We start from the raw sequence: 27,269 nt of genomic DNA, 5'->3' as shown, positions 1-27,269 counted from the left end.
GAAATTATTGTTTAAGGCTGCACTGAAGAAAGAATTAAAAAATGAGGACCAAGATTAGCATGGATATATGGGAGTGGATGAAGGTGAAAATCAAGAGGGTGAGTGGTGAATAGACTGTTGGAGGAAGATCTGGCCTTTCATATCCCTATCTTTGAACAGAGGACAACTGCTAGTGGTCATTAATTAATGACTTCAGCATTAACTAAGGGTAATCTGTGTGATGGTAACTCTTAAGAGTAATTAAAGCATGGGTCTCATTTTGCATTTGAATTAAGGAATATCTATAGAAGAATGAATTGAGGCATACCTGAATTGGGACTGTTAATCCAAAAATTTAGCATAAATATATGGAAAACATAGAATCATAGAATTTTTTAGGTTGCAAATGACCTTTAAGACCATTGAGTTTAACTGCTAACCTAACACTGCCAAGTCCACTACTAAACCGTGTCCCTAAGCAACACATCAATGCATCCGTTAAATACCTTCAGGGATGGCGACTCCACCACTTCCTTGGGCAGCCTGTTTCAGTGCTTGACAGCCATTTCAGTGAAGAAATTATATCTAATATCCAATATAAAGCTGCTCTAGTGCAGCTTGATGCCATTTCCTCTTGTCCTATTTCTTGTTACTTGGGAGAAGAGGCTGATACCCAGCTTGCTGTAACCTCCTATTAAGTAGTAGTAGAGAGTGATAAAGTACCCTAGCGCTTCCTTTTCTCCAGGCTAAACAACCCCAGTTCCCTCAGTTGCTTCTCATAAGACTTGTGTTCTACACCATTCACCAGCTTGTTGCCCCTCTTTGGATGCGCTCCAGCAAATAGCATAATTCAATAAATTTACAGCATTTGCTCTTTAAAGTTGGTGTGCGTATACTGAGACTTCAAGTAACCCTGCCAATTAGAGTTTAAACTAGTTAATATGAAGTCTTAAAGAAATGAACCATCTGTCATTTCCCAAATGATCTTAATGGAATAAATCTTCCAAACTACCCATATAATTACTACTAATTTATGTCTTGTACATGAATGGTATGAGCTTTAATTAAGATAAACTCAAGTGGGCATTTAAGTGTGTCAGCTATTGATAATTCAGGTAACTCTTACCTGTTTTCACTGCCATGTCGGATGGTCAGATTGGCACCATTGTTCTACAGATCTATACCTAATCAGTGGTGAGGAAACAGGAGGCCAAAAGTAATTGGAGTTCAAGACTGCAAAGACCTCAAGAGGAGAAAATAGCTAATATATTCTCTTTATTTAAATTATTTTAATTTAATCCCGATTCACTCAGAAATTAGTATCTGTTGCATTGTGTTACAAGATTACAACTAGAAGGGTGCATTTTATTTTCATTTTTGGGAACTTTTATGCATTTCTGTGCCTGAAGTGTGTCAGTTCTTTTCCAATGATGGTAACGAATGGCTCAGAAAAACTGCCACCATAATGTTCTTTATCCACAAGTAAGTGATGCGACTCAGTCACTGTTCCTTTTTGCTGTTGGATTGAATTGTGTTGGTTGTTTGTTTTTTTTTCTTTGATATTTGCAGAATTTGCTCAAGGCAAATATTGGGAAGGCTTGCAATATGCAAGTAGGAACTATATGGACTTTTGTTGTTTATTTTTAATCATGAAATACACAGCAGGAAGGTTAGGGGGTGATGTGGATGTGGCATAGTGCTAAGGTAACAAGGAGGAGGCAGGTGGCACAGCTTGTGGACAGCACATTAAATTTTACTGAGTTCTGGAAGAATCTCTACACAGATAATGAACTTCGTAAGATAGATCCGCAGCTGTCACTGCATTGACCTGTATCACAGGATCTAGTGGGTTCCTACCAGTTTATGCCAGCATTCTTTTTCCCTAGGATGCAGTAGTTCACTCTAGATACCCTTCTGAAGTAACAACATTTTTGTCAAGCAAACCATATGGAATATTCTGGAGTACGATTTCAAAACAAACTGAAGTGTAGTACATCACCCTTACTGTATGTGCATATACATGTGTATGTATAACAGTTGATTTGCTGCACACCCAAATGTGCATAGGTGAAATAATTATGTTGCCACATAATTTTTTTGCATCTCTGAGTCATTTATGTCGTAACAGCTATTTAATGGAATATTCATATTCACTTACTGTTGTTATTACCATGGAGCAAATTTTGGAGTTGACAGGTTTTTTTCTATCAAGAAAGACCTTATTGCAGAGATAGCTTAGTCAATATAAATACCGTATTTAGAACTTTGGTTGATTCCCAGAACAGAGATTTTATTAATTTTTAACACTGCTGACCACAGAGTCCTGAACAGTGTAAAATGGAATTTAGATATATTAGATAATAGGGTTTTAGAAGTAATCATTGAATCTAGTGCATTTGGTCTTTATAGAAATGTTTAGGCAAATTCAGGTTTGTTAAGCATTAAAATCTCTCTGCAAAAATAATTTTTATTTCTTTGCCTCTGTAATACTATTGTACCTGGTCTCTCTGCATCTTCATTATGGTGTTCAGTGAAATAATATAAAACTTTTGTTAAATGTGTTTCACATAATTTCTAAAGATGCTTAAAAAAATGACCTCAGTGTTCTTATTGCAGTATAAGAAATACATTTGGCCAGTACTGACACTTCTGAATAAAGCAAATAATTTTTATATACTGGTTTTTGAACTTAAAAATCATATTAATGGTTCTCTTTAAGAGATTCTTCTATAAAGCTTTTTTGCTTCTTTGTAAGGCATGGTCCTATCTGCTTCTACAGTTCCTACTTTGATATATAAGATTGCTGAACTCAGTCTCTGCAGTGTGTTGCTTATTTAAGGTGACTTAGCAAGTGCTTGACTAAAAAAACAGCCAAAGTGGTATGCATGAATTAATGGAAGAACTACCAAAGAAGCACCACCCTTCTTATTATAAATAAGTATTTCTATCTTTAATAAAACTAGACAGTCCAATTTGTTACTAATAGAGAATTCCGGAAGAAGTCACTTCTGATGGTCTCCTTAAATTGGTGTGGATAGTGTGCCATATGCTGGAAGAGTGAATGTAGTAAGATGCTTTGTGTACAGGATTTTTTTGAGTGTAGTTTAACCATTTGTAATTAGTCCATAAAAGAGCCAGGCCTGCAGTGTAGGGTGACTGCTCTGTTTGACGCCTCTGTGGGAATGAATATGAAGCGTTATGTTTAAATGGTTTTAAGTGTGTTATTGAAGCTAAGCTCAGATAGTATAGATTGACAAATCCATATGTATTGTAAAACATCCTGATTCTTTTTTTGCTGATTTTTTCCATTCCCATAATTTTGAAATCTCTGCTTCCTTCATTGAATCACAAAATTTCCACCTCCTCCAAGGCATTTTCCTCCTAAAAAATGACATGTAATCTTCAATCCAAGAATCATTTATCAGATCTCTGAATTTTTAATGAGTTGCTACCCTTTGATTTAAATAAAAATAGACCTGAAGTTTGAGCAGATAACCACAGAAGCAGAAGTGCTGTCTGTTTTGATACAGTTTGGATTATGTGCTCGAGCCTCCTGAATTGTTAGCAAGCCTCTTCTGTGAACTTTCTTACAGGAGGATAAGATACTGAAGGTTCTTGTGTAGAGTAGGAAACCTACTCTAAAAAGAAAGCATATTATCTTTGATTCAAGACCCATTACTTAGCTGATGGAAAATTAATTTTGTTGATACTGTACACTTTAAGAAAAATCCATCTTAAAGACTCAGTAGTTTTTTTTATACCAGAGTAACAGTTAGGAAGGCACACTCAGGTGTGACATTCATCTTTTTATATGAAGTACATACATCTGTGCAAATGGTCTTCAGGCCCCTGGTAATGCAAGGTATTATAAATATGGTGAATACCTTGGACTAGAATACCAATGCCAAGTTTTCTTGGCATTGAGGCCAGAGCACTTGCCCTACCCGTGGGTGCCTTGATAGGATTTCAGAGCTGTTCCAGCCATGTGCATAGAGGTGTTCCTCTTAGCGTGACAGTCTGTGATCGCCTGCTTTCCTCTAATATACCCTTATCTATAGCAAAGAGCTGCCATATGTGCCAGGGATGCTTTTGAATTCCTAAGGCATGGGGTGGATGGCTGCACTTCCTCATTGAGGAAACTAAATACACTTAGTTTGTCAAATTCAGTGATTTGAGCTGTGTTTATCAGTGTGATGTATTGCTGTATAGACTCTTCCTTCTAACATACAAAGATAATGGCTTTGCAAGATTTTTTTGCCTTGCTGAGTGCATGATGTTTCACACATTTCCATAGTTATTTTCCTGTTGTATGTTACTGCAGAAACTTTATAAATGAGAAAGTAGTATATATTTAATACTTGAATGTCATACCATATTTAAATAAGATCATAAGACTAACACAAACTGAGCAAGACAGGATGATATTACTGTACAGATAACACTTTTTGCCTATTTTGTGTGGTCATCACTTTATTTTTCTTTTATTCTGTGGACTGATTTAGCATAAGTACTGTTTCAGCCACCGTGAGAGATTTCACTGTATTAGGAGGTTGGAGTCAAATATTGTAATTGGCTTTTAAAAGTGATGGATCATTTGGTGAACAATAACAATTTCAGTTATTCATGCTGAGAGCAAAGTAATTAAATCTTATGCTTCAGGGCAGAGGTCTGAAGCCTGTGCTCCACTGCATCCAGTGAGGGACTCGGCTCAGTAAATGGTGCCTCCAGGCTGAGGATTGAGGGGGGCATTGCTGATGATGTCAGAGACACATAAATACTTGTTTAGAAGGGGAATATTATGTTAGTATTATAAAAAACCAACCAAATAAATACTCAACAACAGCACCAAGAACAAACCCACAAAAAAAACCCCAAACATCTAAATCTAGGTAGTGTTTCAAATTGATTAGCTACATTGAGGTGAATTTCTCCCCCTTTTAAACAATAGGTTCTTGCCATTACCAGAAGCCAATTTATGGATGGATGGATTAGAGATGTGCCATTCTGTCAGTTTTATACTCTTACAGTTTCTGGCTGGTATTGAAACAGCAAGTTGAATATTTCCATAGTGATTTGAAAATGTTAAGAAATTAATTTTCCTGACAAGTCTGTGAGGTATGTGCAGACTTCTCTTTATTGATGAAGGGGAGGATTCAGAGCAGTATGACACACACAAAATGGGGGAAGAAAGATGATCCAACTCCAGATTTGTGTCAGATAGCCAGAGCTGGCATAAGCTGCAATAATAAAATTTGCTAAATCTTGGGAAAAATGATGACTATGAAAACCTCACATGCAGGTTAGTCCGTGTGTGCTGATTGAAATTAGGTGCCTTTATTTTCCAGAAACAGTTGCTTTTCCTGAAATTAAAATTTCAGGGCACTGAATGATGGATACTGTTGATTTGAAGAAAATGCAAGGAATATTTCCAGGAAATGGAAACATTTCATTTCGATGACTACAGACTAAGATACTGCATATTGAAAATAGCAGAGCATTTCATGTAGCATTTTGAAATGATACTTTAGGGCATCTTATTTTGAAATCGCATTTTCCATTTCTTAAATAGCACAAATGGAAACATTAAAATGTTTAGTAACCTAAATACACTTTTTTGTTTGTTTGCTTCAGATTGAGCAGTGAATTGCAAATTAACACAACACCATATTGTCCAGACTTTCCGTTTACCCAAAAGGGGTATTTCCTGGTGTGTCTAAGTCTAGATCTAGACACCTGAGTGAGGAGTCTCATCCATCGCACTCTAGTGCTGGGACATGCCATACCAAAAATCCCTTGAACAGCAGGCAGACCTTTGGGGGGGTTCATCTAAGTAAAGTGCTGCATATGCACCGAAGGGATGGAAAACACGGGCTATGTTTTGAAGTCCTGCCTTCTGCTAACCGTATCTTTTGCAGTTTGGAGCATTAGTCAGCTTTCTGAAGGAAACCCCGTGAATCCTGCATAAGATAAACCTGCATGAATAAATTACGTAGTAGAACCAACATATGGATTTTCAGTATGCTGGCTGGCTCTTCGGCAAATGTTTACAAGAACACTGTAGCCCACATAGAAAGTATAATGATGGTGGCTCCCTGTTAATGGAAGTGGAATTATGCTACAGCACAGTTATCACATGCTAGTATGTGCTAAAAATACATACCGTGGCTATCCCATGGTTACATGCTCACATAGCCCTGTTGTCAATAACTACTACTGTATTTATCTCTTTTTAATATGGAAGCCTATGCAAAGCTTTTATCTTGTTGTGTTTTAAAAATTCAGGACCATCCCATTCTTTTTTTTCTTTCTAGAGCATGATGAGTGTGTAACAAACCAGCATAACTGTGACGAAAATGCTCTCTGCTTCAACACTGTTGGTGGGCACAACTGTGTCTGCAAACCAGGTTACACGGGAAATGGTACCATCTGCAAAGGTAAGCTGCTGAAAACCCCAGGGCTTGGCAGTCTTGTACTGCATGAGGTGCTTTGTCATAGCTGATACAAATCTGGGCACGTGCCTTGAAGAAGACAAAGTGCTAGGCTAGGCATTTAGGTCCTGCCCCTGGAGGAAGATCTTCACAGGCAGATATAAAATGACTTTGCATTTGGGAGTGTTCACAGTAATTTGAGGATGATGCATACATAGATAGTATGCTCTAAAATTTGAAGCAATTATGTTTAATTTCTGTGTCAATTTAACAGTTTCTATACATGCTACACTATTCAAGAAAGCCCAAGGTTACCAACAAAGTTACAGCTGTGAAAACACTGTCAGATCTGCACTGTCATATCTATGTTGTGTGTTGTCAATCACTTGCTATTTTTCTTGGATGAATTGAAATTTGTTTGGTGCTATGCCTTTTTACTGTAAATGGGAAAAGCAGTAGATATACATGCACAAAACCTTTGCTGCACGTGAGGTGGTGCCTTGCTTTCTATGTTCTCGTTCACTGTAAGTGTTCAAAGTTATACTTCTAGTTTTAGAAAGATGTTTACCCAGAGATACAGCGCTGCATTTATTTCCATTGCATTTTGTATCAGAGGAGGTGATGCTTAGCTTGGGCCCAAATCCTCGGAAATCCTCAGGCTCTGAACATAGGATTTAGAGGATGCTTGAAAATAAAAGTAGTGTAGCTGCAGGTTATTGGGCTCAGATGCAAGAAGTGGTCCAACTGCAGCAATAGCATACCCAGTGTTTCTTGAAATTGTGCCTCAGTCCTATTGATCTGTTAGGTGTCAAAACCTAAGGGGATGGAGTTAACATGGGTAATATCCCATAAATACCTTTTGCTGCTGTGTATTATGAAAGCTAAGCAACCCACAATTTCTTTAATTGCTAAGCCTGATTAGATCTTAGTACTTAGATTCCTTCACCTGAGTCACGGTATAATTTTTCTAAATATTCCTAACATAAATGTGCACTTTGTAAAACAAAACCTGGTCTGCTTCCAGTCAAACCCATGGGTAGAGGGAGAGATGCCTGCAAATATGCCCTTTTATGCTGGGCTCCCTCCTCTTGCGAAAGGTAAAATGTCTTAGCCTGAGGAGGCTGAAACCCAGAGCAACTCCTCTCAGAAGAGAGCTCTGCCAGTGCAGCTTACTCCTGTGCTGTGCTTGGGAGTATTCCTCAATCCTTCTGCTGGAGATGTGTCAGCTTACAAAAATGTAATTGAGATTTCGGGTCAAAGAGAAGGTGCCTAACCTTAAAAGCAGTGCATTCAGCTCTTCTGTTCCCTGAATAAGCACTCTGAATGCAGGTGTGACATTTCAGAGGGCTCCTGGCTGTGCTGTGAAAGAAAAGCGCATCCCCCCCCCCTCCTTTTTCAGTACAGAAAAGACAGTATGCAGGAGAAAGCTCTGAGCCCATTCATGGCAATCTGAGAAATGTACTTCTTTGCAGCCCTTGCTTAGATGCCAGTGTCCTTCAGAGAGACCTGGATGTGCCTCTTGTCCCCATGCCTTTGGCAGCTTTTCATGCATGATGCTGCCAGCTGTGCTCCTGTGTACCGTGTCATCCCTCACTGGGGAGCTTAGATGTCTCACTCAGTGCTGGGGATCTCACGCCACAAGGCTGGTGCCTGGAAACTGAGAGGCGGAAAGCTCAAATCAATAACACTCATATTCTCTCTCAGATGAGCCTTAAGACCTCATCAGTGGTGCTGTTACACAGAGCAGCTTCAACCTGAAGCCTGGCACCTCCCGTGGCTGGTTTACAAGTGCAGGGCTAGACCAGTGCCCTGGAGCAACTCTTCATGTTGGTGATGACCTCCATCTGCATAGTTACACCTGCAGTTTCTTGTGACCAGAGAATTTCCGATTCTGTATTGTAGATGCAATCAGAGCACTTAACAGCAGCTATGTTTTCTCTCAGAATGGTTACATTTCTTTGTCTGCTGGGGGGACTCTTTAAAGCTTACGCATATTCACAGCTGTATCTGGAGAATGCTGCGCCAGAATATGTAAGCACAGCTTCTCAGGTTGCATCGTGCCAAAGAAAAATCCAGGGATTGACTTAAAACTGTAAATAGCGAAAGTTTTAAAGTTCTTCAGAATCCCTTGAGACAGAATTACTATTTTTATTGTTTCAATGTAATTGCTTAATCAAGGGGTTAGGTACCCAGACAATCCAGCGTTCAGTTATGTCTATTATGCCCAGGCCTTTATTTGGGCAGCAGAGAAGACCAGCACTGCCTTAGGAAGTGTCTGTTCCTAGGGAAGATGCTGCCTTTCACTGCTTCTCTGTGCATGCGAAGGAGCACATATGTAAGATGTTGTCTTCAGAAGATTTACGCTAATCTCCTTCTGTAGCTTGTCAGCCCATCTGGTCAGTGAGGCGGGTGGGCATAAACCATCTCTTAATGACCTCCATCCTTAAGGAGAAGGCCGTCTCTGCACATATTAGTGTACAGACCGCATTTCATGTCAGCCTGCCAGTGGCCCATGGCAACCTGTGTGGTTGCTGAGTGTAGTTCTGTTACCCATACATTGTTATTTTGTATTTTGCAGCATTTTGCAAAGACGGGTGTAGGAATGGAGGAGCCTGTATCGCTTCCAATGTGTGTGCCTGCCCACAAGGCTTCACTGGGCTCAGCTGTGAAACTGGTAAGGTGACAACTGAATTTACGATGAAGGTAATCCAGGGAGGATGTTTGAGGTAATCCAAGAATAAAACATTATTTAAACGTGTGCCCTGAAAGAGGAAGCTGCTACTAAAAAGTTACTCACTTTTCTTATATGCCTCCCAAGAGAATATATCGCAGCAGTTCTAATTAGAAGCACATGTACTGCAAAAATGAGAACATGAATTAAGACATCTTGGGTTTTGATGTTTCATAACTGATAAGATTATTATAGACTTGCTTTTCACCTCAAATAGCCTTTGGTAGCTCCTATAAATCACTGATAATATGACATCTAGAAATAAATACCAATAATTGATTAATTCTATGTTGTAAATTTGTGACTGGCTCAGTAGCCCACCTTACCTTCAACCTTATTTGAAGAGTTCTGATTAACTCAGCCTTCTTTATTCAGTTTTAAGGCAGGTTTCATTGTTCCTACTGCTTTTGCCTCCTTTCGCAAGCATTCTTTTCTCTTCCTCCTATCCCTTAGGATGGCAATACCATAAAGTCTTGTTTTAGAGCTTTGTTTTTTAAGTCTTGGATCTAGTCAAATTGTATTGCCCAGCAGAGTATGCAGAATGTTAATACTTAGCATCTTAAGTTCCTGTAAATAGTTTCTCAAAGTTCAAATGAATTTTTTCAGCACCTTTATTTATTGTTGCAGTATTTTTAAAGGCATTTTAACTGTGCATGCCTCCAGGAGGGAGAGAAAGCTCACTTAGATTAATTGGCTTCAGTATGCCTAATAAAAGGGCAGTCTGCCACCTATGATTGACTGTTGTTGCGGTTCTATATTGCCTTCAATAAATCTTCCAAACAGAGGAAAGCAGGTCATTTGAGCAAGTATTGCTTTCATCTGACTTGTAAACATGTCCAGTTTAATGAAAAACACAGACTGATCTGAATTCTGTGTTATCTCGTCCATTTGAGAGGTGAGAAATGTGATTGTTTTCATTCGTCTGTATTTGAGCGGATATTACCACAGTGCACAAGGGGGATGCTGTGTGAAAAGCAGTATCCTGATTGTTCATCTGTTTTTTGAGTAATGTCAAAAAAGCAAGTTTTCAAGTATTCCTGTCTGTTTCACAGACTGCAAATAATGTGGTACAGGATACCAAGGTCTTTTCAATGTAACAATGTCGTGGTTTTGCTTGGAAAAAATTGTGTGCTAAGATAATGTTCAAGTATTAAAACAGTTACTTTGTTTTAGTAATATTTGTCTTATATGCTCCTTGCAGCATTCTCTTGTTGTCAACTAAATATAATGTGTAGTTTCAAGGCTCACATTCATCTTTTCCAGCTTTATAACTCCTGCCCGAAATGTGTGGACTAGAAGCATATTTGCTTTACTCTCCTTGTATAGTCAACATTGACAGCCACTCTCAAAGAGAGATCTCACTGGCTTTTTGGAATTGTCCTTGGAAGTCCTCTCTCTGCTCTCTTCTTTAGAGGAGAATCCAAGGACACTGCTCCTGATTCAGAAAGTTCAGGCACCTTAAACTATCGTAAGGGTGGTGAGGCACTGGAATGGGTTGCCCAGGGAAGTTGTGAATGTTCCATCCCTGGCAGTGTTCAAGGCTGCTTTGGACAGAGCCTGGGGTGATATGGTTTAGTGTGAGGTGTCCCTGCCCATGGCAGGGGGGTTGGAACTGAATGATCTTAAGGTCCTTTCCAACCCTAACTATTCTATGATTCTATGATTCTAAGTTAGCTGAAGTGCATTCAGCCCCAAATGTCCTTCACAAGCAGCTGGACTGCTGGCCTAACTGCCCTTCCTGCCCCTCACAAACTTATAGAAGGGCAGGTAGAGACTTGGACCAGATCTGATGACTTTCTGAATATCTGATCTCAGTATTTAACATAAGGTTAGTATGGCAGTGACCTGATAGTTCATAGCCAGTGATATTCCTATAATGATTTTCAGCCAGTTTGCCAGCCCCAAACCAGTTTTGTAGATCAGCTTTGGCAGGAGAAGTTTCTCTGTCCTGGTAGTCCTCCACTGAACTTCGGATTTTTTCTTACTGATGAAATAATTAATGCCACAGGGTGAAATAATTTCAGCCACAGGGGTATGGGCCTGATTACTTCATTTGGATATTAATGTGCAGGAGTAGGATTGTAATCTACTTGAACATGGCTTTGAAATATACGGTCTGAAATGCTGTCAGAGTGGCAAATGGAAGGACTGTTCTGTCAACAAAGAGGAAAAGCTGGTTTGTTCTGAGACTGCATTGTCAAAAAAATGGGGCTGTATACAGCCATAAAAGAAAACCCAAGCTTCAGATAATACATATCACTCCCAGTGACTGCAGCTGAGTTTCCCAAAGGTACTTCTTGTTAGGCTTGAAGTGATTCAAGACATTCACACTACAAATAATTTATGCTGGAAGCTTTAACTTTTTGAAGAGTCATTGTATCTACAAAGGTGATGTAATCTTTTCTAGGCAGACATCTTTAGTTATGGATTGATGTAAAGCTGCCAAATCTATTTTTAAATCTCATGTTACTTACTTCTGTTTATGTTACATATATTTAAAAACTGCTTATTGAAGAATCTTGGCAATTTTAACTTACCATAAGCATATATAGAAATATATGTTTTATTTAGCTGCTGAGCCTATGAATTAATTAACAGGAGTTTGAATCCACACCCTATATTTGAATAACCTAGAAAATACAGTCACCAGTTCTTACTGTTTCCTTCTGTAAAAGCCTTTAATAGCTCTGTTTAAATCCTTTCTCAGAGTCATAGAAAGGATGAGGTTGTAAGGAACGTCTGGAGATCATTTTGTCTAATCTCCCTTCTCAGAGCAGGGTCAAATAGACCTGGTTTCTCAGAACTGTGCCCAACTGGATTTGGAGTGTTTTCAGGGTTGGAGATTCCACAAGCTCTCTGGGCAGCTGATTCCACTGTTCAGTGATTTCACTGTTTCACAGTGAAAAAAAAAAGATGCTCAAATGCAGTTTCCCATCCCCCTAGTCCTCTTCCTGAGCATGACTGAGAAGCATCTGGCTTCCCACAACACTGTTAGGTATTTATACATATTGATAACATCCTCCTCAGGCTTTTCATTTCCAGGCTGAATAGCTCGGCTGTATTAGCCTCTCCTTGTATGACAGGTGCTCTGGTCCCTTAATCATCTTCACAGTGCTGATTTCTCCATGTCTTTCTTGTACTGGGGAGCTCAGCACTGGACCCAGCACCCAGATGTGACCTCAACAGCATGAAATAGAGGGGAAGGATCACCTTCCCTTGACCTGCTGGCAATGTTCTTCTTAACACAGCCCAGGAGGCTGTTGTTCTTTGCTGCAAGGGCACTTTGCTGGCTCATGTTCAACTTGGTGTCCACCAGGACATCCAGATCCTTTTCTACAAAGCTGCTTTCACACTGGCCAGTCCTCAACCTGTACTGGTATCTGGGGCTGTTCCTTAATAGCTGTAAGACTTGGCATATCCACTGAACTTGATGACATTCCTGTTGGCCCATTTCTCCAGCCTGTTGAGGTTGCTCTGTTGGTGTAGCCAGCCCTCCTCCAGATTTTGTATCATCTGCAAACATGTTGAGGGAGCAGTCTGCTTTCTTGTTCAAACGTTAAACAGAGCTGGCCCAGTACGCACTATTTACGCAGGTGTATACTGCTAAGTGACTAGCCTACAACTGGACATTGTATGGCTGATCACAGCCCTCTGAGCCCAGCCATTCAGCAAATTTTCACTCCACCTCATGTCATTTATTTAGCCTGCACTTCTTAGTTGTCTGAGGGTATTATGAGAGCATCAAAAGCCTCACTAAGGTTAAAATAAACAACATCCACTGCTCTCATTCCCCAGCCTACTCACCTTATTTTAGAAGGCTATCAGGTTGGTAAGGCATGATTTCCTCTTCATAACTCAGTCAGTGCTGCCTATTCCAGATCTCCTTATCTCCTTAATATGTTTGGAAACGGTACCCAGTGGGATACCATCAGCTTTCCATGGTGGAGGTGAGGCTGAAAGATAGGAAGGATAGTTGACTTTCTCCAGTTCTCAGGAGCTTCTCTCAGACACCATGACCTTTCAAAGATAATTGAGGTTGGCCTCACAATGACATCAGCCACGTCCCTCAGTACTCCTGGGTGCATCCTGTCAGGTTTAATCAACCTGTTTTTTTTTCCAATTTGTTTAGATATTGATCCTCTTCCATCAAGGGTAAATTTTTCTTGCACCAGACTTTCCCACTGGTCTTGGCAACTTGGTCTCCTGAAGGCAAATCTTGGCAGTAAAGACCAGGATGGAGAAAGCCCTGAATACCTCACTGTTTTCCATCTGCTTTCCAGAACTGATCCTTGCACATTTGATTAGTGTCTCTGTGTTCCTCCTAACTCCTGAGAGGGATGATGCTGTCCATACTTAGGTTCTGCCTATGGAGCCAGGCTTGTGTTGTAGACAGGCCATTGACCAAGAACAAGAATAAACCAGATCTGAAATAGCTGAAATTGTTGGTGTTCAGAGCATCTCCCTGCATTTTTGATGAGGCTGTCTACAAAGACCTGGCCTATTTCCTTGGTGCTCTTGTTGGCTGGGGAGATTTACTGTGCTATGTGATAGGACTAACAGCTCCTCCAAGCCTTCTAATGGAGCAGAGAGGAGGGGAAGCAGTGATCAACAGGGCACAGCTGAGTAGGAAGCAGAAAGCCTGCTTCTGATGGGAGGGGTCAAAAGTCTTTTGATTGAATTATCCTGAGATTGAAATGTGGTTTCAGGGCAAACTCATTCACACAGAACTCGGAGCGGCTTTTGCAGTTCTGGTGGATTATCACCAAAAGCTTGTGTTTACAGGCACAGCTGTAACTTTTCACCTATCAGCTGCCATAGAAAGGCTATGTCAGATTCCTCAAACTCATGCAGCTTTTGCAAAGGGAGTTAAAATCCCGTGTATTTAAACATGTTAATGGTTTCATGACATTTTTTGCTTTCAAATAAGTGCTCTCTAGTGTCGGTAGGAGCCACGTCTCTCAGAAACATGAGAAGGAGAATCAACTACTACTGCTAGTCAGGTATTTCCATGAGAAGAAATATTCACTGTGGAGTGCCTTGCAATTAACAGAGCTATTGCAACAGCTCAGAATGATCTCTTGGAAGCTTTTTGGATTAATCATGGCCCATGCCCTGTGGAAATGGATCACTGGAATGAGAAGGAGATGAAAGAATCATGCAGATATATCAACCTCTAGCAACTTTTTGGTGTTTTTTTATATTTTGTTTTTTAAATTGGTAATAGGACATAAAAGCGAGATATGGGAGAAATCCTATTTCTGTTACCGATGGATGTAGGTATGGGCATTGTTCATGTTGGGAATGCAGCTATTGGCTTAGGGAGGTGGGGCTTATGTGTTAAATAGTTTTTCAAGTCTTACAAAGCACATCAATGGCTAATCCAGTAGAGCAACCTTCTGCATTGTAAAGAGCTGAGACTACCAAGGGAATCTAAAAATATTTGTGCCTGTTAAACTTTTTCAAAATACCTGACTCAATGCTGCCTTGTTTGAATGCAAAGTTATTAATTCTGCAATGGCATTTTTTCAATGCTGTCTTAAATTGTATTTGAAAAGTGTTATTTTAAAATCCAGCACAAGATGACTGTGTTAGATCTGCTTGATGTTACTGTAACTCTCCTTTAATTTGATGACAGAGCTTTAAGAGTGCATTTGTTCTCCTAGTATATATGCATATCTGCTAGTGCGTGTATACACGATTACTGCATTTTTGCTGCTTGTCATCTTCTTTTGAGTATTTGTGCTTTGAGTATTCCCTTGGACTGCTTTTGATTATGCATGTGATCACATAGCAGAGTTTCACTACTACTAGTGTTTTGGTGTAGTTTTTGTTAACAGGTTGGTTGGAAGTATGTGGTATTTCTATGGATAATTGGCTGTAATTTGCATTTCCTAATAGTGAACTTTCCTTGGATATCACAGGAGTCATGTCCACCTGTTCTTAAACAATCCATGGCAAGCTGCTGAAGATAAACTGGCACACAAAGCTGTCACCTTTGAAGGGAGCTGTTGAGAAAAAGTCTAACTTACAGATTCTATGTTCATTCAGCCATATGTTATTACTAACAGTTGGCTTAATTAAATGGGTAACTGAATTTATGAAAAAAATAATGAGCACCAGCTATGTGAGATCACCCCCTCGTATCAGATCTCTTATCAGAAATAACCAAAACTAATGAAAATGTACTATTTGGCTCTTCTCTCTTTATTCCCTCCTTTTTTTTTCCCCATGTGTGGAAAGCTCAAAGAAAAATAGTGTGGGTGTTGTGAGTACTTCATTGAGAAGGAAAATAGTGTTGATGTTTCTAAAACACATTTTTGTAACTTTGTGCTTAACATTTGTAGCTCAAATTACTGAAACACAACTCAGGCAAGTAATTTGGGCAAAAATTGTTATACACCAGATCTCTAGAGTTTTGTGCCACTTTCTATATAAGCTAAATAATTAACATGCGTGACTATTGGTCTTTTCAGCAAATCCAAATTAATTTGTTCATGTGCATTGACCATAGTAATAGCAGGCTTCAGATTATTGAAGACTATTATTATTCATGTGCCAAAGGAAGCTTGTGAAAACCTTTTAATTCTGATACCCCAGTTATTAGGAAAATAACTTTACTGCTATTGGAATAGAAGGCTTTGCCAGAGTAGCCAGACAGCTTGTTAACTTTGCTGATTTTGCAAAACCGAAGTATTTTAGTACTTTTACCATCATAAGAGAACTGCTTCCATTTAAGCTCTTGATCCGTTGTGTTCAGCTAAAACAACCACAATCGGCTTGTGGCCAGGTAGGCTCTGAAGCTAAAGCTGTGACCCAAATGGCAGTTTAAGCCCAGAGGGCGCTGAACCGATTCTGTAAGAACTGGAATTACTTTTGGAAGAATTCTTAAAATTTCTTGGCTCCAGTCTACTGAAAACTCTCTGTAAGATGTGAAAGTATCAAAACTTTCCTAACAACTCAGGAATCTGGCTTTTGTCCAGTTTTATTTTCACAATGAAGACATAAATTATGGATAGTTGGATTGGGATGTGCAACAATTATACGAAGAGGCTCAAATTTGCAGTGCAAGTATGCAAGGTCCTGCACAAAGCTAGAGTAGGAGGAGTGCCCTTCAATAGTTCATAGTCTAACAAGCGGAAGCCAGTTGCATGCTGAGGTAAATCAGAACAACATAGTAAATCCTTGAGTAGAAAGTATACAGGGTTAATCATGTTATGCTCTGAAATTCTTAAGTGGCTCATGGACCTTTTAATGGAGGAAGAGAAGGGAGCAAGAGCAAAGTGAAGCTAACTTGAAGGCGGCAGAGGCACGGACTGTCAAGAGCAACAGCTGTAGGAATGCCTAGGTATTGCCTTCCATAGTTCATTAGCTTTCATAACCCACCTGGCTTGCTTGGATCCTAGTGTCCTGAGAATTCAGGCTCCCATTTTTGGGGAGGCTCCCAGGTTTGAGACTTAGGACGTACTTCTGGCAGGAAATGTTTTCATTACATTAAAGGGCTGACTTCAATTCAAAGCAATAAGATGATGAGTTAATCTTTAGGGCCTGGATACAATTTTTACAAACCAATAGTATTTGAGCATGATTTGCAGTGTAAAACATTTTAGTAGGCCCCAGTATGTAGTAGGAACTCATCTTCTCAAAGGCAGGTCTTTTGGAGTAACTCAAGTCTGGCATTTCAGTGTCAGTAATTTTCAAAGTTCATAGGCTAGTCAAAACTTTTCCCTTGGTGCAAGCAAAAAAAGTCATCCAGGACAAAACCCAGAGAAGCTAGATTATGGCTTGTAAACTGTTGAGATCCAGCTTGCATGCTGGGCTGCATGCTGCTACAGCCCTGCAGCAGTGCTGAGGCTGGTATCAGGTGCTGGTGTAACCCAGAACCCAGTGGTGGGAGGAAGAGAGTGAGGAAGATGCTGTAGCTGACATACCCAGCTTGTTGCTGGATTTCGGTGCCCTAGCCCTGGGGAACCACTGCCATTTCTCCTCCTTGAGTCCTTCCAAGTGTTCTCCATTTCCTTGGCAGGTGTCCTATAGAAATATGGGTATGTAGCATGTTGGGTTGGTAGGTCTGTCCTTTCCAGCTATAGCTGTATTGTAGATGGAGACAGAGTTCTCAGTATCCTGTTTAAACTTCTAAACTTTTAACAGTAAATATTGAATTGTACTTCCTGTTCTCAGGAGCTGAATCTCTGAAAGGAAAACACTTCAGAATTACTGCACTCGCCTTCATTTAATTAATATTTTCTCTGGTTTCTATTTCAGCAGAAAAAGATGGGACCTAGCTGCTAAAAATAATGTAATGATTTTGCTGAGGATGCTGAAACATCTTGCTTTATAACTTGTGTCTTTGTTATATAAAGTCACTGCCCAGCTTGCACAGACCTCGTAAAGAGTGGTCTGTGTTACAGTCTTGGCCTTCTCAAAAATGGCTATTTTGCATGTCAGTTACTGATTTCAGAGGCAGGAACAGTGTTGCTTGAGCTGGCCTTGGTTTGTTGAGATAAAGCCTGTAACTAGTATGTTTAGTGATGCCACCTCTTATTCTGTTATTCCATTTTAAATGCTGTCTTGCTGCAGGAAAAACAGAATTGTAGAATCATGGGCAAACTTATGGGAAGCATCCTATAATATCAATTTCTATGTATTCTTTAAGCATAACAGCTAATTCTACATAAAAAGACTAATATGTCACTATGATAATTTTTCAATTGATACAGAACCCTAATAATGAATTTTGAAATACATCATTTGTGTTTTGCAGTCCTATCACTGAACTATGACTATGCAATGTGAAACAAGCGTCTTTCCATAGAATTTTTTTGGTGGCTTGAGGAGAAGTTATCAGGATATGACTATGAGTTATTTCCTTACAAAGCCATACCAGTATATCTGATTGCTAGAATCTGTACACTGCTTCCAGTTGCAAAATTTTTTACTGTTTTCAAAATATAAGGTGGCTTTTGAGATTTGAATAAGCACTAGTATGGAATAGGTTAAAATCCACACAGTAATTTGCATGGTTAACTTACTGTAATTTTCCTGGTGCCCAGGGTGAAAGCTATCATATTTTGCCTTCTGAGCTACTATAGGCAAAGAGTGCCTAACAGCAATGATTCACATACTGTTCCCCACTGTGCCCCAGTGAACCATCTAATTCAGTACCTTGATGGTGCCTCCAAGTCCCTTCAGTACTTGGAAAGCATATCCATTCATTTTTATTTCTTTTTCTGGCTTGCCTCAATTTTAAATAAATAGTTTTTGAGAACAGTAATGCTAGAAATTTGGTCCTCTGCACTGCTTACATGCTTCTGCATTATTTTGTTTGGTTAATACAGTTTTCCGATGTACTGCTTAGGGCACAATGTATTGCACCTGCTTCTTACTGGTGATTAATAGGGGGAAATAGCCTCAGTAAGAGAGACTGTTCCAGGCAGACAGGCCTAATTTATACTGTCAAACCTGAAATTCCTGGAAAGTCTCAGGAAAAGTTTGTTTAGCAGCTCTAGATCAGAGAATGCAAAGTAGCTTTTGGTTCCTGTGTTTTTGTTTATGTGTTCCTGTTGATATGCTTTACAGTATCTCAATCATGAGGTTAGGAGCTGTCATCTTCACAGCTTCTGTTCTGGTCAGAAGCTTTGCTCATATGATCCATCTGGTGAAAGAGAGGAGGAGAAAAAGCAGTCAAATTATGGTCTTGAATTCATGCTTTTTCAGCTCCCCAAGTCTAAGTGTCGTGGTTTAAATCCAACTGGTAACTCAGAACCATGCAGCCACTAGCACTCCCCCCCACTCCAGGCAGAACAGGGAAGAGAAATGAAAGAATGTAACTCCCACAGGTTGGGATAAGAACAGTCCAGTAACTAAGGTATAACACAAATCACTACTGCTACCACCAATAATAATAATAATAATAAGGGAAATAACAAGGGGAGAGAATATAAAACTAAAAAGGAAGGGAAAAAAAACCAAAACCAATAAACACAAGTGATGTAGTCCTGTCTCTGCTTCCTCCCAGCTTCTTGTGCCCCTTCTCACTGGCAGAGCATAAGACTGAAAAGTCCATGATTGGAGTAGGTATTACTTAGCAACAGCTAAAACATCAGTGTGTTATCAGTGTTGCTCTCAGGCTAAAGTCAAAACCACAGCACTGCACCAGCTGCTAGGAAGAAGAAAAATAACTGTTACAGCTGAACCCTGGACACTGAGTGAGGTGTGTGGGGATTTTTTGTATACCTCACAGCTTGAAGCTGTATGGGTATTACTGAAAAACTGATACTGAAAGTCCTGTAGGGTTCTGCTGATGAAATGGTTTATATTACTTAGTTATGGTCTTTGGTAGTCAGCCAAAGGTATTTTATTAAATATATAAAGTATTATTGGGTTTCAGCCACTTTTCTGCAATTCACAATTAGTGGTCATCTTATTTGCCATACTTCTCATCTGTTTTGGTTTCTAAACAAATGTGATAAACAGCAACTGTTTTCCCAACTGATCTACCTCTCATGCTTTCATTTCACTAAAACTGGCCCTTGTATTCAACTGATAAAAATTGATATAGTTCTCATCATATACACAGCTATGGGCTTTTGATGAGTTTCCTTCGCATTTGATCTAGTTTCTCTTGTTTATTTCTACTAGGGAATGATAAGAACAAGTTGTAATGAGTCATTCTAAAATACCCATTTGTGCTGATGCAAAAATGATTCTTTACCATTGGTGGTCAGGACTATTTCGATACCTTTGACCAATCCTAAGGAATAAAAGGACCACAAGGCAAGCTCACTCTTACACATATTTCTGAAGTCAGGCCTTGGGTGAGCAGGAATTTCATGAAGTTTGAGTCTAGCTGAAGTAACTGTAACGTGCAATGTGTTCATAGCTTTTTTTTAGAGATCATCTGCCTCCCCCATATCTAATTAGTAGTATAGGTGAAGAGCTTTCCAGTCCAACATCTGTAAAAGTAAACCAACTTGCTACTAGTGTTTGTACTGTTAGAAATAATAGGCACACAGTGGTTTGAAAAAAGTCAAGATAGGATTGATGGCAAAAGAGGCTTTAGACCCAGAAAAGATCTCAAGTGTGATGCACTTGAAAGTGCATCATCTATTGTGCATCAAGATATTTAAATGGATTAATGAATGATATGTTGGCTTTGCCCAAGTCTAAAATCACTGTAAAGCGTTTGATATAACGTCTTAAGGAACAATGAACAATAAAGAGGCAAATACTGCAATCTCCACTTTTTAAATTGGGCTTCAGTTGTGCTTATGAACATAGGCAGAAACAAACACTGTCAGAAGCTAACTCAAGGCAAAGATTTTAACTCTTCTGACCGTACCTCTCTTAACTGCCATTTCCTTTGATGCCAAAGTCCTCTGGAGGTAGGAGAGAGAGCAGTGTGTGGAATGCATGATGCAGCAGCAGCTTTGCTCCCAGGGACTGTAGGTGGCAAAGGGCATGTCCTGCACTCTGTCTAAAACAAATATGCTCAAAGAAAGAGGTGAAGGTTGAAGGAAGGGGACAATTTATCCAGATGCAAGATGAAAGCTCATGAATGAACAGGAGGAGCAACACAGATTTGATGAGGGTCTTACTCAGCTGGTAAAGCTGTTAACTACAAACCTTATGTAGAGTCTGCGGAGTAATCTGGTAGGAAATAGGTTACAACTGCAGGTTGTCCAGGCTGCCACCACATGTGTGGTATGTTAACCCTGGCTGGATGCGAGGTCCCCATGAAAGCCACTCTATCACTGCCCTTCTCAGCTGGACGAGGGAGAGAAAACATAACAACAGTCTCATGGGTGGAGAGACAGAGAGGGAAGGATCACTCAGCATTTACTGTCATGGGTAAAACACAATCAGTTTGGGAAATTAGTTTAATTTATTACCAATTAAATCAGAGTAGGGTAATGAGAACTAAAAACTAAATTTTAAAACACTTTCTCCCCACCATTGCCTTCTTCCCAGGCCCATCTTTACTTCTGATTTTTCTGCCTCCTCTTCCTCAGTGGCACAGGGGGAAGGGGAATGGGGGTTGTGGTCAATTCATCCCATGCTGTCGCTGCCGCTCCTTATTCCTCAGGAGAGGACTTCTCACACTCTTGCCCTGCTCCAGCGTGGGGTCTGTCAGGAAGTTCCTTCATGAACTTCTCCAATGTCAGTCCTTCCCACAGGCTGCAGTTCTTCATGAACTGCTCCAGCATGGGGCCCTTCCATGGGGTGCAGCCCTTCAGGAACAGACTGCACCAGTGCGGGTCACCCATGGAGTCACAAGTCCTGCAGCAAACCTGCTCCAGCATGGACTCCTCTCTCCATGGGTCCACAGGTCCTGCCAGCAAACTTCAGCTAACTATGCCCAGGTAATAGCCAAGACTTCGTATGATTGACAGTCTAAGAAACTGTAGTAGGGAGGTGTTCAGCTAACCCCTGGACAACGAGCCATTCCTGCAAGGAATGCTCTATTTTAACAATGCTCTAAGTGTTAATTCAGCCTACAGAAAAACAGACATTTACAACTAGGACATGGGAGCAAACACGGCGTATATGACATAGGTAAGCTGTTTGTAAGTAAGATTCTGAAATTCAGTGTGCTGATATAAAAAAACAGTTTCTTGCTCCTCTCTTTAAATATTTTCTCTGAATATATATGAAGTTAATTACATCTTTCGGATATCCATAAAAATTAAAGATCCTTAGAGTGCAGTAGAACTACACAGGAGACTATTAAAAAGCAGCAGTTGTGGTCTACATTGTGAGATCTGTTTGAAACGATTAGAGACAAATTACTATCAGTGAGTTTCCTTGTGACCTCTGTGTTCTGTCTGTGCTGCCAAATAAAGTACTAGAGAAAGGCCAAGGGGTGCAGCCTCCATCTCTACAGCTTAATGCTCTTCTCACCCGCCCCAGAAGATGTTGGTCTCTTCTCTAGTTCCTGATTCCCAGTGTGTTACTGTTCCCCAAACCATGCCTTGGCATCATCACTTGGGGTATTTGCCAAGTCAGCATTGTTACCTAAATTTCTTTACCCATAGTTGTTTGTGTACAAAAAATAGGACCTGGTAGAAGCATTTCCTCCCTACTTTACAGATGTGGAAGTCAAAACACATGGGGAAAGTTGAATAGGTGACAGGGTTTGCATAAGAAGTCAGTGGCAGGAGTCCCCATAAGATACAGGCCATCTAACTTCTGCTCACCTTGCTCCTCTGTTCAATATGTCAATAGCTGAGAGAAGATATGGAGTTTATATTTTTTCTGAGTGGGAAGGGCAATCAGTTCATAAAACCAGAGAAAATGCTTTTCGTTTGAATTTCAAAAAGGCCGTATTCTAAAATGGCTAGCTCATTAAATTGCAGAAAAAGTTTAAAAGTTGTCTATGGGATCTGCAGCAAGTCAAGTGGAAAGCCAGGGTCCTGTGAATGGGATGAGTTTTGCTTGGCTGCAAGTGTCTGGAAGGGAGGTGACTCTAATCCCGTTATCACCTGAATTTTTCTCAGATACGGTAAAAAAAGGTCAAAAATGAGCACTGAGACAAGGGCTGGTGACTTCAGAAGCCTGGGATGTTTTACTTTGCTTTATATTTTAATTTATATTTATTCACAAACTAAATATTTGACAGAAATTACGGAAAAAAATTTCCATATTGATTTTGATGAACATTCTGGATTTAGGCATGAATCCTACTCACCTCGTCTTTTCTGTTTGGTTGATTAAGATGCTTTGCTACTTCAACATTCTGCATCTTTTTCTTCTTTCATTTTTCTTGCCTGACACAGTTTCTCACTTCTTTCCTCCTTCAGAGTCCCTGTCAGTTTTAAATAACAAAAGATTTTTTTCTCTGCTGAAGAGCCATATACTAGTACTTATCTTTTTCTCTTTGTATTTTCTTCAGCTTGTTGCAAAGTCACATCCTATACGTAGCAGCTTAAAAATAAAAACAAAAACACAAAAAAGAAACCAGGGAAAAGAGAAAGCTACAAAAAGGCTTTGAGGAGACAGGATTTTTTTTTTTTTTTTTTGTTAAAAACATCAAAATGCATCCACTACTTGAGTGTTATTTGCTACGGGAAAGAACTTCCTTTGCTAAACACGAAAACTAAAATTTCAATTAGGTTCTTAAAATACAGTGGGCTATAAATAGAATGTGAATAGTGCAGTTGGGCAGCATTATAATAGAATTTCCTTCAGTTATATAGGGGAGATAGAGATGACCTTCATCACTCACTGTAAGCTCTCTCTTTTATGAATTACGAGCTGTTCAACTATTAGTGGAATTAAAATCTATAACACTGCCAATCATAGCTCCATGTCCCTATGGAGTCCTTCCTTTTGCTGTCAGCATGCAGGAGTCTGCAGTCTCTGCAGATATATGCCAATGATATGTTTATAGCCCAAGCAAAGGAACAGTGTTTTTTTCATGTTCTGTGCTTCAGCAGTTTGGTACAATCTCTACATGATTTTACACTTCAGGAGCAGCAGTGTAAATTAATGGTCATTGGTCTATGGGCTGAGAGTCGTGGTAAGAAGCCGCTGTATGAAAATATGGGGAAGAATATTTTAAACTTCAGCATGTATATAATATGCATTGAGGTGCTTTGTGGGTGTTTCTGGTTGTTTTCCTTAAATGGCTTCTGAACTAAATCCTTAGAAATTTGCTGTAGTTGATACCAGAGCTGATCTGAAGCAGCTTTTTGCAAAGCTGAACCCAAACTAAGCTGAGAATGTGCTAGTTGCATCACTGATTCATATATGTAGAAAACATAATTCATGGTTACGACCGACTTGACTCTTACTTGAGAAAACTCAAGATCTTTGGTCAGTATAAGGCAAGTGAAGCCTTCCTTCCCAACCATTAGAAAAGAGAGAACAACTGGCCAAACTGGCTCTTCTCTTTTCAGACAAATTTGTTCTCTTTTGTTTAGGACTTGGCTATTCTTACAGAGACCTTTAGTGAGTAGCACTAGTTAGTCCTATTTTTCTAACATGTGCAAATGGAGCTATGTAATTTTCAAACAGTAGTAGGTATCTAAAATGGATTTGTTAGTGTATTTCAAGGTATAAAATTTCTTTTGCTATCTGGAAGAAAATCATTACTTCTTTATCAACATACGAGTAACAGGGAAACAGAAGCATGTGTTACAATTAGGATGAGGCACTGTACTGAGAATGATGAGCAAAGTGAAAGCAAAACCACATCTTTGTCAATGACTAGAAATACAGGCCCAATACATCTCAATTATTCTTTCAAATAGGGATTGGTACAATGGTTTTGACAAAATCTGGTTGAAAATTATATTCTATTTTTTAACACTGTTCATGGATGCGCCTAGATCACCATGGCTAATTAGATGTTCTGAATTACCATCTTCAACTGTTACAAATACCACATCCTTTGATGATATTGGGTGTGTAATGAGAGACTGTCATAGTTTCAGTTATAGATGGGGTCTGTGATTGATCAATTTTTGACAACAAAGAATTATTAACAGGGCTGCATGGTGAAGCAGTCAGTGGAAAATTCCTTTTCATAACGTTTTTATCTAATTTTGGAGTGCCGCTACTGCCACACATGAAATAACAACACGACTGAATTTCTTTTTGCTGGCATTTAGCAGGACCTATGGGGGTGTGAAGAAATCAATGGGGGATCAGGAGTCTGGAAAATTACATACTTGAGGAATTAATGAACTATAATTCTGTATTACATCCTCAATCACTTTCTGCTTCCTTTTCATTAATAGAACTAAATTGGTTTTCCATGGACAGGGTACTTTAAAAATTGCAATCATGGTCTTGCTAGGATTAAAAAAAAAAAAAAAAAGAGAAGCCTGTTTTAACAATAGTTATTTTTTCATGCCAGCTGACAGTTGGCAATTTTTAGCAAAGAGCGTATTTCCAGCACTGACTCAACCTGTTGAAGTGATTTTTAACACGACATTTATAGCCCCAGCTCTGGTTTCCTGCAGTTTGAGCCAGATTATGGTTAAAAGGTGACTCAGCCAGAATTTCTACTGGATCTATTTAGACATAGAAACAGCAGCTCCAAAGGCATTTAAAATATATTTTTTTCCCAACACAGGCCTAATTAATTATCCAGGAGAGTAGGGAGGGGAAAGGCTATGGTCTTCACTCCTCTCTGAAGGGTCTATCTAAGGTAACTGATGTTTCTAATTGCTGTGTAGAGGAAGTCCTTTTGCTCACAGGACTGTGTTATGCTAGGGTAAAACTGTGGGTGACTCTTCTCTTTGCTGTGCTCCACATACCAGCTGTAGTCTGGGCCTTCATGATTTAAGCTTGTAACTGAATGAAACGTTGGGATGCAGACGCACTTAAAATCAAGGATATTCTATAGTTAAAAGGGGACTTTGATGAGAGAACCTGTACAGTGAAAAGCATGTCCTAGTACTCACAATATAATACCATATTTTTGAAGAGTTACTGGGAGCTGAACAAATCATAGTGAGATTGTAAGCAAAATCAGGCTCTAGGACTTTTATTGACCAAGGAAGAAAGTTCCTTTGGGAATTAGCGACAGCGTCTAGAAAAAAGGAGCTGATCAGAATTTATAAAGCAGATTTAAAGGACATTCCAAACAATTTCAGTTCTCTGGCATAACTGATATCTTTCTGGATCATTTCAGCAGTCTCAGCTTCTGTATTCTTGGTTTTGTTATTTTGCTGTATGATATTTATATACACGTGCTATATGCAAATGTGGTGGGATTGAAATCCCAAAAGCTGATACTCTGTATTAGCAACAAGATAGCTCCAGCATATTGAACTAGTTTCAGGCTCTTACATACCTGTTTTTGCATAAGATCTCAAATCAAAGGTCTGATTGAACAGCAGGGTCTTTTCAAGTATCATCATATTAGAAATATGCTGTCACATGGAAACCAACACAAACACTTTTGTTAAATGTGAGAGATGGGACTCTAGAACTTGCAGTAGAGATAATGAACCCTTTTCAAAGCCACTCCAGAAAATTGAGTTTTGACAGCAGATACATTATACAGTACAGTGAACTTTCATTTTGTCCTACTGAATAAGGCCTTTTCCCCATTGCATATGTAGTTAGTAAAATCAGGTAACCCAGACATCATCTTAATCCTACTGGGCATTATCTGAGCATAAGTCTGAATAGTTAGGACAAGGTCTTTTATATCCAAGCCAGACATAACATCCTTGAAAACATGACATTTGCAAAGACATTCAGTCTGACTGTTCCAGATGTACCCATGAAAAAAACACGTTTATCTTTTTAAACAGCCTCAGTCTCCTAAGCACTTCTTCAGTGATCTATTTCTATTTTTTTTTTCTTTAAGTGTTTGCCCTTTATTTATACTGTAGATAGGGCTGTGATGTAGGTGGCTTTGGAGGTTAGCGTTAGGCTGGAAAGGCTGTTGCCTTTGAAATGAGATCTAAAATTTAGCGAGTAGTGATTGAATATTATGGAGGTTGCTGGCTGCTCATTAATCTTTATAACTCTATCCAGTGATAATAACCCAATTAGCACTGGGACAGACTATTGCATTTGGGAGTCTGCATTAATTGGCAGTCTTAGCTGAATGCCGTGTATTATACTGTCCCAGAAAAACTTCCATGATGGAAATAATTAAACTCTAAGCATTCACAGCTGCCAGTCTGTGGTGTTGCCTTCTTGACAGGAAAGGGCTACTGGGGCTTTGGTTTGTATTGGCCTGGATCAAGCAGTTTATGAAAGAAAAAGTTGAGCTCTGTGTCTCTGTAACTTTGTGCTTGATAGTGGCATACAGCCTTTTCTGAGAGGGGGATTTAATGCTTAATATTTCTATCATGAAGTGAGTAATGTAAAATGATAGAACACACACCCCCTCTTTTCCCCCCACGCCGTGGTTATTTGTTGAGTGCAGCTTGACCACATTAGAGAGAGCTTGGTCCTATTGCTGGATGAAAGAGTGCTGCTATCTTTCAAATTGGCAATTTTATACCACTTTCAATCTTCAAAAGCTCTTATAATACAGAAATTCTTTAATAATATTCATCTGACAGCTGACTTTCCTTTTTTCTTACTGTGCCAGTGGATAATTTGCTAATGATCTTATTTTACTCTTCAGGGAGCAGACTTTTCTCAGTCTCCCCAAGAGCAAGGGCTAT

At 39.5% G+C, this 27,269-nt stretch overlaps 1 protein-coding gene across 1 annotated transcript in view; it reads left to right on the top strand.

Annotated features, from left to right (window-relative positions):
* Positions 1-27,269, top strand: part of NELL2 (neural EGFL like 2) — a 153,974-nt gene that overhangs the window by 104,776 nt on the left and 21,929 nt on the right. Inside the window, exons 14-15 of the mRNA XM_061467792.1 lie at positions 6,291-6,413; positions 8,986-9,081. Of these exons, the coding sequence (XP_061323776.1) occupies positions 6,291-6,413; positions 8,986-9,081 (219 nt within the window). The remainder of the gene's footprint in view (positions 1-6,290; positions 6,414-8,985; positions 9,082-27,269) is intronic.

Source organism: Pezoporus flaviventris, unplaced genomic scaffold (genome assembly GCF_033815535.1).
Source record: "Pezoporus flaviventris isolate CSIRO_AGI_PZ_B2104156 unplaced genomic scaffold, CSIRO_AGI_Pfla_v1 ptg000045l, whole genome shotgun sequence".
In the NCBI taxonomy this organism is placed as follows: domain Eukaryota; kingdom Metazoa; phylum Chordata; class Aves; order Psittaciformes; family Psittacidae; genus Pezoporus; species Pezoporus flaviventris.
The sequence above is the reverse complement of the archived record's forward strand: the minus strand, read 5'-3'. Positions and strand labels throughout refer to the sequence as shown.